Genomic DNA, 13,477 nt, shown 5'->3' on the forward strand with positions numbered 1-13,477 from the left:
CGCTCCACTGGGGGAAGGAGTTTGCATTTAGGTTGCAACAGTAAGAATTTTTTTCAGGGAAACTATCCTGTCAATTTGCTATATGAGGGAAACCTTAAAAGTGCCCCCCCAAATACTAATACATGTTCAGTATGTGACCCAAAACACCTAGGAGGAAAATAGGAAAATATTTTAGAGCAAAATTGGATGGGATAGATATTTAATGCTTAACACTGAATTCTCTGATTGTGAAGATGACAGATATAATGGTCATTGTTATTTCTCCAATTTAAAAAAGCACTTTGAATCATTGTTGATGTTTATGCTTACCCTTTGTGTAATACTCATGGAGGAATTTGGTTGAGTTGATATGCTAAAAATCTAGTTTATTTTCAGAGGTCAGGTTGGCCCGAACGCATCAAATACATACCAAACACACACACAGACACATACACTATATTTCAGATTTCGTGTTTCTACCAAAGACTCTGCCTTTTGTTTCAGACACTCTCTGTCTGTGAGTTTCACTGTATCCTAGGCTGCAGCTTATATCATACCCTTAACCAAGTGACACCTTCCTAGAGCTGATCAGACTTGTCTCATTTAGTGCCTTAGCACCGGATTTTGCGTGGAGCTTGCTGTCTTGTCAGTCTGCAGTAACAAAGCCCACAAGTGAGGATCTTGATCCCAGGTTGATTTGGGGAGTCCCACTTGGGACTTGGGATGACAGTGTAACACTCATATTTTGGCTTCTCTTCTTTCCATCCCAAGCCCCATAACCCTAAGATCAGAAGGAGAATCTGCCTGCTCTCCCTCTCAAAATGGGTGGCTGCAGAGGGTACAGTGGTAGAAAGCAGGTGTTTGATTTTATGTGGCCTAGGGCCATGGGCTGTTAAGTCCCCTCATCCCCTATATGCAGGGCCTCTGGTCACCTGTGATCCCAGGCCTCCTCCATGTTTCCAGCATGGACCCCCAACTCCCAGTAGGGAGCTCAGTCAAAGAAGAAGGGCTGTGATCCTTCACCATGCCTTCCTGGGTGCCTGTATCTACACAGTGTTTTCTCTGCCTGAGGAAAAGTCTCTGATGGCTGTTGCTGTGAGCAGCAGGCGCTTACATTCATCCAAGTGTGAGGTTCCCAGGTGGGGAGGAGGTCAAAGAGATGAGCATCTTGCCACAAAGAAGATGTCCAGTAACACCCTGACCTTGCAGCCATGTGCTGCTCCACGCAGGCGGACACCCAGGACAGGGTGGAGGAGAAAACTCTAGAGATCCACACAGGTGTGTACTTAGCTGGCGCCCAAAGGCACATGCACAGGAGTGCATCCTTTGGAAATAAGTCTAGATGGACACACAAATGATTGCAGCACAGTGGATTTTGGTAGTGTAGAAATAGAAACTAGTTGTATCTCTAAAAAATAGGAGGTGAGTTGGGTGATTATGGAAGAGTCACACAATAGATTATTACAGCCACTTAAGTTGCTTTCTAAGAACTTTTAATGGAATGGGAAAGTGCTCATGGTGTAATCTTGAGCCAAAAAGTTAGAAAAGAAAAACTATAAATTCAGTATAATTCTTACCATGTCACAAATTACGTTATGTGTGTACATGTACATGTATGTACAAAAAAGATGTCAGAATTAAACCAAATTGTGGCCAGGGAGGACAGACAGACTAGAGATGAAAAGATCAGCCTCTGGACTCAGAGGGACTTGGTTCAGATTCGGCCTCTAGTTCTTAGTAGCCGTATGACCTTGAACAAAATAATTAGCCTTTGTCAATTTCTTCATTTGCAAAGTGAGGATGGAATGGACTCTACAATCTAGGTAGGACTGGATGAAAAATGTCATTCAAATATCCAGCACAGAGAAGGTGCTCGCTAAACAGGAGCTGTTGGTATTAGCACTCTCTCTGGGCGCACGGGTGATACTTGTTTTATTTCTCATTTTTAATTTCTCACAATTTCATGCGTTTTCCAAGTGTTTTACATTAAGAAGATAGTATTTCCATAATTAGGGAAAAAAACCCCACTCTTGAAAGAGTGAACAGGGGACCTCCCTGGCGGTCCAGAGGTTAAGACTCTGCACTTCCACTGCAGGGGGCGTGGGTTTGATCCCTGCTCAGGGAACTAAGATCCCGGCATGCCGCCTGGTGTGGCCAAAAAAAAAAGAAAACAAAAAGTGAATAAAGTGAAGTTCAGAAAAAGCAAATCTTGGGTGACCCTCTGGGACCCTCTAGGAAATTGCTTTACTGGTTAATGAAGGTGAATTTGAAACATCCCCCCGTGGTCACTGGAGAGCTGCAGAGCAGCCAGGCCCGGGTACATCTTCCCGAGTGAATCAACCTGCAGGTGTGTTCACCACAGGATAGGGTCAGAGGGGTGTGTCCACTTTCAGAAACAGTGAGGGACCCGCTGGGATCCACGTCATTCGCGGCTGCCCTGAAGCCTTGCAGTTGCTCCCAGGGACTCGGGCCCAGGCTGTGCACTGTCCCTCGTGACTCCAGGTGGCTCCTGCACGAGCCATACGTCCCTTTTTGCTGCTGCAGATGGAGTGACACCACAGGAAGCTGAGAGCGAGAGAGATGAGGCAGTAGGCTGCACCCAGCTGACCTTCTTCCCCGCCTTACACGAAAGCCTGCACTCTGAAGATTTCTTGGAACTGTGTCGGGAGAGACAAGTCATTTTACAAGAGCTTCTTGATCATGAAAAGGTAACGCAGCCCATCATGATTATTCTTTAAAGATTATCAGACATGAGAGAACTAAGCTTTCTGCACTCACATGGGAGGTGATATCTCCATTCACCATAAAAAAATGAGCAAAAGCGACGGCATGCTCCTAAATTTATGGGCCCAGAGCAAGGGTGCAAATGCCCACACATCTTGCATCAAAATGTTTAGAAAATATAAATCAAGCTAATAAACTGTTAAGTGAAATATGTTCTAATGCCCTATATTGACCTTTATAATAACCTGGGGGGCCAGTTTCAAATTTAGAATTCCTGACCTCCTTGTAGTTCAGCACCTTGGCCCCCCGCTCACAGCCTGACCACTTGAGGGATCCATCCCGTGCCTGAGTGAGGGGCCCTGGTGGATGTGTTTGGACACCTGACCCATATGTCCCAGCTGTCCCCACACTCCTCGCCTTGAAACCAGCTCCCCTTGGCCACCACTCAGGCCTAGAGGAAGCACACTTGAGGCACCTTCAGCCCTCAGAAGGGTGGACCTGGAGAGACAGTAGGCGCAGCCAGGAGGCAGGCTGGACCAGTTAGCAGGGAAATCCATTGCTGCGGATGCCTGGAGCTGGACTGTGGGAGCCCAGGCTCTTGGTGTGCATGCATGTCCCCTGGGTATGACTGGAAGAGGGTCAGGGGGTCCCCCTGAAGTACAGGAACAGGGAAGGGCCCTCTTACACAAGTCTAAGAAAGTATGGAAGATGAAGCACGTGTCTTAAAGTAAAACGGACCTGAGCTAAAAACCCCAACTTGGCCACATATTAAATGGCCTGCTACCTAACCTTCGTGAGCCTCAGTTAGTTATTCTCATCTTTAATATGGAGTGCACGGCAACCATTTCACAAAATTCTCATAAGGCTTAAATGGGATAATGGAAGCAAAGTGACTAGCATAGCACCCAGCACACATGAGGTGGCTCATTAAAGACTAATTCTCTTCCCTTTCCAAAGGTTGAGTGGTTTAAGGGCTGGGTAGACTTCCATCTGTCTCTTCCATCAACTCTTCTGTAGGGGATGTAAGTGAAGAAGATGCCCCAGCAAAACAGAGGAGCAGGCAGGGCGGGGCTGGCAAGACATGCAGGGGCTACCCAGAGATGAATGCATGAGAGCTGAGGGCTAGTCTGGCTGCAGGGTGGAGGAGAGTGGAGCTGAACTATGGGCCACTGAGTAAGCAGCCTGGGTATCCAGGAGCAAGTGACAAGCTCAGAGAGCTTGTGATGGGTGTGAGCAACGTGCAGAAACCGAAGCATGTCTTTCCAGGGGCAGATTCCTTGCAGAGACTCCTGGAGGGTGTCAAACTGGGATTTACTCCTTCCAGGGGTTGGGTAAAAGGGCTGACTTTAAAGTGCGTTGGCCAAATGGATGACTGCAGAACTTCTGCCGAGTGTTTAGCTGCTTTCAGATTTGGGTAGCAGTTAATCAAAACAATCCTGGGGGCTTCCCTGGTGGCGCAGTGGTTGAGGGTCCGACTGCCGATGCAGGGGACATGGGTTCGTGCCCCGGTCTGGGAAGATCCCACATGCCGTGGAGCGGCTGGGCCCATGAGCTATGGCCGCTGAGCCTGCACATCCGGAGCCCGTGCTCCGCAACGGGAGAGGCCACAACAGTGAGAGGCCTGTGTACCGCAAAAAAAAAAAGAAACAATCCTGGAACAACAAGGTCTTTGTACATGCTGAACCCACAGCTTTCAGCCAGAGAGTACATTTGCAAGTCCCCATCACACCTCACCACCATGCCTTCACACCTCACCACCATGCCTTTGCTCATGCTGGTTTGTCTGTCTGTGGTGCTCTGCACACTAGACTCCTAGCAGCTGACTCTCCAAAGCCCATCATGACTGGTCCCCAATCTGAAACCTGGAGAGCTGGTCTCTCCCTCATACCTGTCTCTACTGCCCACTGCATCTCCACCTGCCCTTGCTCCTGACATTCAGGCTAACCTTCACCACTTCACCTTCTGCCTCTCTCACTCTACTGATGCTCCTTCATGGGGGGACCCCCAGGCGCCTAACCTCGGGCATGCCTGGAGAAGCCTTTCAGTAAACACCGATGAATGAAGATTTATTATATTCATGTTCATTTTATTTTATTTTTTTTTTCTCGGTACGCGGGCCTCTCATTGTTGTGGCCTCTCCCGTTGCGGAGCACAGGCTCCGGACACGCAGGCCCAGCAGCCATGGCTCATGGGCCCAGCCGCTCCGCGGCATGTGGGATCTTCCCGGACCGGGGCATGAACCCGTGTCCCCTGCATCGGCAGGCGGACTCTCAACCACTGCGCCACCAGGGAAGCCCCATTTTATTTTGATTATGGAAGTAGTGTAGTCTAATGTGTGAAAGTTTAAAAAATGGATATAAAACATAACATATGTAACATATATATTTATATATGTGTGTATACATAGCCACAGTATCCAGCTGCTGAGTACTAACAGCTGATAACAGTTTGAACATATCATATATATTCATATAGGTAAGTGGATACTTAGTAAATGCCTGGTCAATTGAAAACAGCTAAGAGATCAATGCTTTCTTACTCTTAAAACGTTTCTTTGCCTTATGCCCTTAAAGGATCATATAAAGCAGTGATTCTCAGCAGGGGGCAGCTTTACCCTGCCCCGCCCCTGGGGACATTTGCCAATGTCTGGAGACATTTTTAGTTGTCATGACCTGGTGGGGAGGGGTTGCTACTGGCATCTAGTGGGCAGAGGCCAGGGATGCTACTTCACATCCTACAATGCTCAGAAGAGCAGAAAATAATTGTTCAGTCCCAAACGCCTACAGTGTCAAGGTGAGAAATCCTGATATGATGGATGCATATTAAACAGATTAAAACCAAACCCCAGCCATCCCTTGCTACTTTCCTGATAGGGTAAAGAAATACCGGGTTAGATATTGTCTCCATATTGGCTCTTTTCATCATTTTGATAAGAAGAGAGCAATGGCAATGCTTTGGTTTTATTTGATGTATTACTTTTATATTGCTGCCATAACAAATTACCAAAACCTTGGTGACTTAAAGCGGCACACATTTATTAGCTCAAAAGTCTGAGCGCAACATGGCTCAGCTGGTTCTCTGCTGTGGTTCTGCTCACAGTGCTGAAGCCGAGGTGTTGGCAGGGCTGCATCTCTTTCTGGAGGCTCTGGGGATGCAGCCATTTCCAAGCTCGTTCAGGTGTTGGCAGAATTCACTTCCATGCTTCCGTAGGACTGAGTTCCCGGGTCTTGGCTGGCTGTCAGCCAGGGGTCGTTCTCTGCTTCTAGAGGCCACCCACAACCCTTGCCTGTGGCTCTCTTCCTGCATCTTCAAGGCCAGCTGCAGCAGCCTCCTCACACTACAGAGCTCTCTGAGCTGCTTCTGCCTCATCGTCCCTCCCCCTCATCTCCCCTCTGCCTCCCTCTTCCATTGAATCTCTCCCACCAGTTCTTCTAGTGCCTTCTTCTGCTGCTAAGGTCTCATGGGAATTGGACCCACCAAATAGTCCAGGATAATCTCCCTATTTTAAGGTCCACTGATTTGCAACCTTAATTTCATCTGGAATGAAAAATAATTTCAAGCCCTCAAGCAGCACCTAGGTTAGTATATGATGGGATAACCAGGAATGAGGCTCTTGGGGGACATCTTTGTCCCCAAATACTGCCTGCAATATCTGGTATCACTGAGGGTCCACATGTCACCTAATCCATGTCCCGCCTTCCAAGAAGGGCTTCTGCAGATGGCCTGACTCCCATGTGCTTTTGCCAAGACCAGCCAGGTGGCTCCAGTCCCCCCGGGCTGGGCTGAGGGCGAGGTCTGGAGTTTACGGTCACAGCCAGAGCCAGTCCCAGCATGGCCTGTGCAGCAGGTTCTCGCCTTTGGTACTTGTCCTGGTCTCTGAGAGTCTTATTTTTGCTAACTGTCCCACCCAGCAACACTTCACTCCGGGGTCTTGCTGGGGGAGCCAGAGCCTGAAGCCCACAGGTGACTGACTTTCCCAACCTCTGAGAGGCAGGTCAGGAGCAGAGAGCGGCTGTTCTCTCGTTTTCCCCTGCCTTGTACTTAAACTTCAGTCCTTCTGGATCTCCATGTCACACAGTAGGAAGCTGTCAGAATGCCACATGTGGCTCACTGTGGTGGCAGGGACTCCAAGCTGTGCAGACAGGAGCACATGAAACGCAGCAGGGTCTGAGGCAGGATCTTAGTGCTTGGTGTCCCCTTACCTGCCGGGAGGGGCCACACGAGGTTGGGGGGTGGGGCACAAAGGGACTGAGCAGGGCAAAGCAAGGCGATTCTTGACATTATCAAGACATTGGTTCTTTGCATGAGTTGTTTTGATCCATTTCGTTGGGTTGTGCTTGTTGCCTCTGACTTCACGGTAAACTGTGGGAGAGATTCTTTTCCAATTCAGCCTGAGTTCCTACAAGGTCACTGGAACCGGACACACCTGCTCCCTGAAGAAGCAGGTCTAGGAGACTGGCCAGGGTCACATGGGGACAGGCTCCCAGGAGGCTAGGTGGACAGAGGCTCTAGCCTGGTCCCAATCCCACCTACACCATCTACACTGCGTGTCTTTGCCCCAGATCGGTGCAGAGGAGCTCTCGGTGGCTTGTATCTGCTGTTATCACTGTGATTGTGGCTCTTTTAATGGTACCTTAGCATTTGTTCTCTCCAAGAAGGAGGGAGGAGTGGGGTATGAACCCTGGTACCTAAGCCATGGCCCTGAGGAAGTGGGAAAGGGCCTGTCAGTGCAAATGAGGAAACACTCCTGTTTAAACCCAGCCCCAGCCGGCTTCCAGGGCTTCCAGGATGCACCTGGGAGCCTGTGAAGCCAGGAACTGTGGAGGTTGGGCAAGTTTTGAGCTTGGACAAAATGGGAGAATCCAGGTCTGAGTGGGTCTGTTTCCTGCTGAGATGGTGGAGGATGTGACAGAGGGTCAGAGTAGAGCCCACGAGAAACCTGACCAGCTGGGATGGGGCCCATCTAGGGTTCTATGTCCACTACAAAATACAGCATTTTGTGGGAAAGAGGGAAGTTGCTGGGTTTGGGGCCTTGATTGATGTGTGGTGAGTCCCCTGAATTTAAAGCCTGAGGCAGAGAGGAGCATAGGGAAGCAGGCCTGGGAACTCAGGGACATCCACGGGCTGGAAGAGTGGGCTGAGTCGGGTCTGGGCTGCAGAGCTCATTGTGGAGCGGGCCCTGTGACCTGGCCCCCTCCACTGCCCACACCTCTACTAGCGTCATTGCAGCCTCATGCCCACCCACTCACCACTCCCCTGCAACCAGAGGCCCGCTCCTGGGTGAGCCTTTGCTGATGTGTCCGTCCCCAGAGCACTCATAGCGACGGGCCGCCCACAGCACTCTGCTCACTCTGCTGCCAGCATCTTCCTTGTCACACGGCTCTGTAATTATTCTTGAGTCCTCCTGTGATGCCTTTAAAGGCAGGGACAGGCTGGAATTTATTCTTGTCTCTCCCTTCCCTGACTCGTAGTATCTGTGCTCTGGAAAGATCTGCTGAACTGGAGAACACAGCTGTATCAACGGACTGTCCATTGGGAGCCCCCCACTCCGGTGTGCCTTGCGGCAATGTAGGGGCTCCAGGCGTGGGCAGCCTGCCCACCACAGTGACATGGGTCTGCTCTCGAGAACCTCGGGAACTGGCCTGAGGGGTGGCATGCCCTGGGCCTACCTCGTTCACTGGGGGAGCCCCTCTGGGAGCAGGTAAGGCGTGGCGGAGTAGGCCTGGCTGCCTTGAAAATCCACCACCACCAAGGAAGAAGATGCCAACAGTTCATGCCCAGGAGGGCAGCTTGGCACAGGGCAAGTGCTCGGACTGGATGGGGAGCCTCATTCTGCTCTTTGTTTATCACTATTATTGGCAGAAGTGTCAGTAGCTGGACGTCTGGAGCACTTGCTTTGGGTGCTTTTCATACATCTCATCGAGTCTCACCATGGGCCCTGTGAAGGAGGCTTTATCATTTTCATCTTAAAGATGGCAAAACCAGAGCCTAGAGAGGCTGCTAACTGGAATTGCTCGTATTTCATCTCAGCTCTGTCTTACTCCAAGTTCGTGTGTTTTTCCCTCTTTTTCCTAGCTCCTAGCCTACTATGTTGGGCAAGTTACATAAACTCTCCACCACCCTATTCTTCAGCAGCCTTCCTGTATTGGCCTTGGACATGTTGGCTCCAGGACCCCTCTGCTTCCTCTGCGAATGTTCCGGTTAATGCCGCCTCAGGCAGGCAGGCCTCCAGGTTCTTCACCGTGCACGGCGTCTCCGCCAGGACATAGCGTGACACGCACGTGCCAGCCTGCCTGCCTGCACGTGACTTAGCCCCAACTCCTTAACCCTTGGTCATTCTACTTACTGTCAAGGACAGAAACTGGAAGTCGAGGAAGGGAGGATTGTTGCACTGACCCTAGAACCATGAACGTGTTTAAGCAAACATATAGAGGATTTGACCGCGGCAGGGGTGTGTGTGTGTGTGTGTGTGTGTGTGGGTGTGTGTGTGTGTGTGTGTGTGTGTGTGTGTGTGTGTGTGTGTGTGTGTGTGTGTGTGTGTGCGAGTAGGTGGTTATTTTCTGCATTTCCCCAGACTAATATTTTCTGCTGTGTTGAAACATTTTGAGGCAAGTATTGTTGTAAGCTGAGAATTCCCCTAATTAAGAAGTCTCCATAAGACCTTTTGGGTCTTGTGCTTTTTCTAAGTGAAAGCACCCCACAGCAGGGTGTACATGGTGGGTCTGCGCCCAGGCTCAGAACGCCCGGAGCACCTGCCTTCAAGTGGCCATCACGTAAAGTGGGCAGGCAGCCCGTGGCGAGCCCTGGCTCCTCCTCCCCTGCCATCTCAGAAGCGCTTGCTTTCATGGTCTTTGCCGATGCAGCCCAGGAGACTCCGGGGCACATCTCCTTCCAGACTTCTGGATGGCTTGTCCCCACAGAGGCCTCTGGGGGAAGCAGGCAGACCTGGAGCTCGGAATGGCAGCAGCTTAACTCATTTCTTTGCGAGAACATTGGAGCTCTGATCGCCTCTAGCGATACCTGGGATGGTAATTATTCTGTGCCACTTTTGCGTCATTGATTAATGATTCCCAGAACCATGAACACATTTCTCTGCAAACAGCTCCATTTGACATGAGGAGTGGTTTATTTAATGTATGTTAACTGTGGGCTTGTGTCAGCCACCGCATGGTTGGGGACGGTCCCTTGTTCCCCCTCCACAGAGCTGCTCACAGAAGTGAAGTGAGTCTCCACTTAAAAAAATGTGCTTCCAGACCCAGTCCAGAGTTAGAACTCACATGGGAGTTGTTTTTACTGTTACTGTTCTTTCTAATTACATGAAAAACTAAACTTTTTTTTTTCATACAAACTCAATTTAAAATATTAGTTTGACCTTGTTAGAAATGAAATCAGCTCACAGGGAGATCATTTTGCTCTGAACAGCAGGGAGCGGCATCAGGCCCTTCCTAGGTATTTTTAGCTGACGTCATTTGTAGAAGGCAAAGAACTGTGTTAACCTCTGCACGTAGTAACTTCCCCCCTGGGTGAGTCGCCACGAGTGACTAGAATGCAGAGCTGCACAGGTCATCCCTACTGAACACCGTCTGAGACTCTCTTTGGCATACTTTGTGCACAGGGCCACTCTGAGCTGGCCCTGTGCTTCCCTGGACTTGCTTCCCTTACCCTTACATGAGTGGGCGAGTGTGTGCACACACATACACACCTGCCTTTTTACTCTAATTATGCAGAACGACTTATAATCTCTAAACATATCCAACTGGCTCAAGACTTTGTACCTTGCCAAGTTTCTCCTGTTTTCATCATCTCAACACCCAACCTCAGCCTTGGGGTCACGTCCTTGGGATCCACTTCTCTGATGTCACCGGCCCCCCCCCTCCCCGGATGCTGTCTGGGCCAGGCACTCTCCTCTGTGCCCTGAGAATGCTTGTATTTTCCCCCAACCCCATGCTGTACCAGGACAGTTGGTATTCTTCTCTCTTTCCTGTTAGACCATGCGCACCACAAGATGTGTTTTCCCTCCCTTTATGTTTGTGTGGAGGCACAGGCCAAACATTCAATATGTATCTATTAAATGAAAGCATGAGCAGATGGATGAGTTATAGCAATGTGCCTGCATGTGATGGGACCTCTACTTTCATAGCCTCGCTGGTGTCCACGGATTGGTTTCTAAGTATGGTTTTCAGATTGTCTGCGTCAGAATCATCTGGGCTGCCTATTAAAATGCAAATTCCAGGGCCCATTCAGCACTTGCTGAATCAGAACAACTGGGAATGTAACCTGGGAAGATGAACTTTAACAAGCTGCCTGGGTGATTCTCATACATACTAACTTTTCAAATAAATGCTGAGATCCACAAGTCTGGGTTTTACGATATACGGAGCTGCCCTGGCTAGAAACATGCTTCAACTTCAGTCACTGAGTGCAGATTCTAAATGCAGCTAATGCTACACACTGCGCTTTGAACAGTTCAGGACTTGTGATCCTTTTCACATTATACTGGTGCAGTTTCAATCCTTTTCCGTTTGGTCTCCCCTGAGCCAGCAGAGAAAGGGTGGAGGCTTGCCTGTTGGCAGGCTTGCTGTGCAAGTGGCACTCGCAGGCAGGCAGGGGGCATCCCTGCTCCTTGTCTCCACCTGAAAATACGAGCTGCTGTCAGGAGATCCAAGTGTTATATTACTTCTCAGATCTGCCAAACTGACATATAAAAATAATATCTCCTTATTGTTTTAATATACATTTCTTTGCTTACTAGTGTGACTGAATGCTCCATCTAAAAGTGATCAATAGAGAAAAAGTAGATGCCCGAATTCATAGGTAGCCAGCACAAATGGAATTGAAATAGTCTCTCTCCTTTTTGATACTTAACTTTTTCTCAGCAATCTGTACTGTTTTTTGAGATAAGAGAATACTTATTCCATACACCACTGTAACAGAATGTATTGATAACAAGGTCTAGGTGAGCAGACGTATGGAAGGGGAAGCGTGACACATGTGAGCACGGTTGAAGCTTTCTTTGCAGTAGATTTTTCGCACAAGTATAAGAGAATGTACACGTTAGCGCTCTTACTGGGTACTTCATATGAGCTCTGAATCTCACTTCTTCTACCTATAAAATTAGAGCATTGTACTCAACTGCAGACTAGTAATGCTGGAAAAAATCTTCAGGGAGCCTCCAGTTGCCCTCCCCTTTTGCACACTGAGGGCTGCCTCTAGGAGAATGTGCTGGCGTGGGCTTCCGTAGAATGTCCCAGCCAACTGTTGTCCCTCTAACTTGAGCTCTGGCAGTTTTGGATTTCCAGACAACCTGTTCCTTATCATACGCAGAACCAGGTGTGGCCATGTACTTGGTTATTCACCCATCAGGAACGATAATATATCATCTAGCTGATCCTAAAAAATTCTACTTATCAAGCTGAAGTTCCACTCTCTTTAAAGTGGTAGAATCATGGCAGGAGGGAATTCCTAATCATGATTAAACTTGGGGGTGGAGCCTTCTCAGGACTAATTTAAATGGAAGAGCAGGGAATAGTTCACTTGGATTCATTTTCCAGTTTTTAGAATGCCGCTCTTTCCTAGCAGAGTCCATTTTTAAGCTATAAACCCAGCTCTCACCAGACGTTTTTCTTGTGGTTTCGTTTATTCTGGTTGTTACTTATTTCTCCCCAAGGGAAAACATCAGGAGATATGGAAACATGCTGCAGCCCCTGCTCTTGGCACAGAGTTTGGGTGAGGGAGCGGCATCATGGGGAGGGGAGAGGTTTGGGAGGTACATAGGCCTGGACTGCGCTTGGGCCCCGCATGTGAGCATGTGAATGTGAGGATGAAGCATCCTCCATACAAAGGCATAAGAAAAACGTTTCAATGGCTCGGCATAGGGGACATAAACACCCTGCAGCAGTGCTGCTGGGAGTGTAAGTTAGTGTCACCTTGCAGGAGGGCAGGCTGGCACTAGATCACAACTTAAAATGTCCACATCCTTGACCTGCAGTTCTGCTTCTAGGAATTCAACCTGAAGATTTACTCATGTGTCCCAAGGGACATGTGTATAAGGCTGGTCACTGTAGCATCACTTGTGATGTCAAAACATTTGAAAACAACCTGAGTCAGTAGGAGGTCGGTCTAATAAGTTGTGGTACGTCCATGCAAGGGAATGGTCTGCACCGTTTAATAAAAGTGAGACAACTCTATAAGAAGTGATTTGGAAGGGTCTGCTAGATGGCCTATTAAGGGAGAAAACTAGATACAGACCAGTAACTATACGAATATGCGGTTTGTGTAAAAAAAGAGAATATGTACAAAACATGCTGTGTATTCACCGAATCTCTTCAGTATAACATACCGCAGGAGAAGCAAAACTTCTCCTCTACCCTCTTAGAGTCTCCAGCTAGGCCTGAGAATTCAGTGGACAGAAGACAGATTGACAGGAGAAATGTGTACAGATTTTATTTTTGCATGTACACGGGAGGCTTCACAGGAAAACGAAGACATCTAAGGCCCCCAGGATCTGGGCACACCTACTTTGCAGCTTCACCAGCCACGCTGACCTCTCTTCTGCTCCCCAAACCTGCCCTTCCTGCCTCTAGGCTCTGAGCTGGATGTTCCCGTTCCCTGAAATTTCTTCTCCCAGCTTCTGCATGACTGCCCATTTCCATCCTTCAAGTCTCAGGGTCTGTCTAAAATAGTGTCCCCTCCAAGTTTCTCTCTGCCTTATTATCATCAACCTGTTTTTTTTTCTCTCAACACATATCACAGTCTGTGATAGTTTATTAGTTGA

At 48.8% G+C, this 13,477-nt stretch overlaps 1 protein-coding gene across 1 annotated transcript in view; it reads left to right on the top strand.

The window, feature by feature from the left end:
- The window catches only part of WDFY4 (WDFY family member 4), a 248,647-nt gene that overhangs the window by 153,248 nt on the left and 81,922 nt on the right, over positions 1-13,477 (top strand). Inside the window, exon 43 of the mRNA XM_060125755.1 lies at positions 2,524-2,687. Within this exon, the coding sequence (XP_059981738.1) occupies positions 2,524-2,687 (164 nt within the window). The remainder of the gene's footprint in view (positions 1-2,523; positions 2,688-13,477) is intronic.

Source organism: Lagenorhynchus albirostris, chromosome 16 (genome assembly GCF_949774975.1).
Source record: "Lagenorhynchus albirostris chromosome 16, mLagAlb1.1, whole genome shotgun sequence".
NCBI lineage: Eukaryota > Metazoa > Chordata > Mammalia > Artiodactyla > Delphinidae > Lagenorhynchus > Lagenorhynchus albirostris.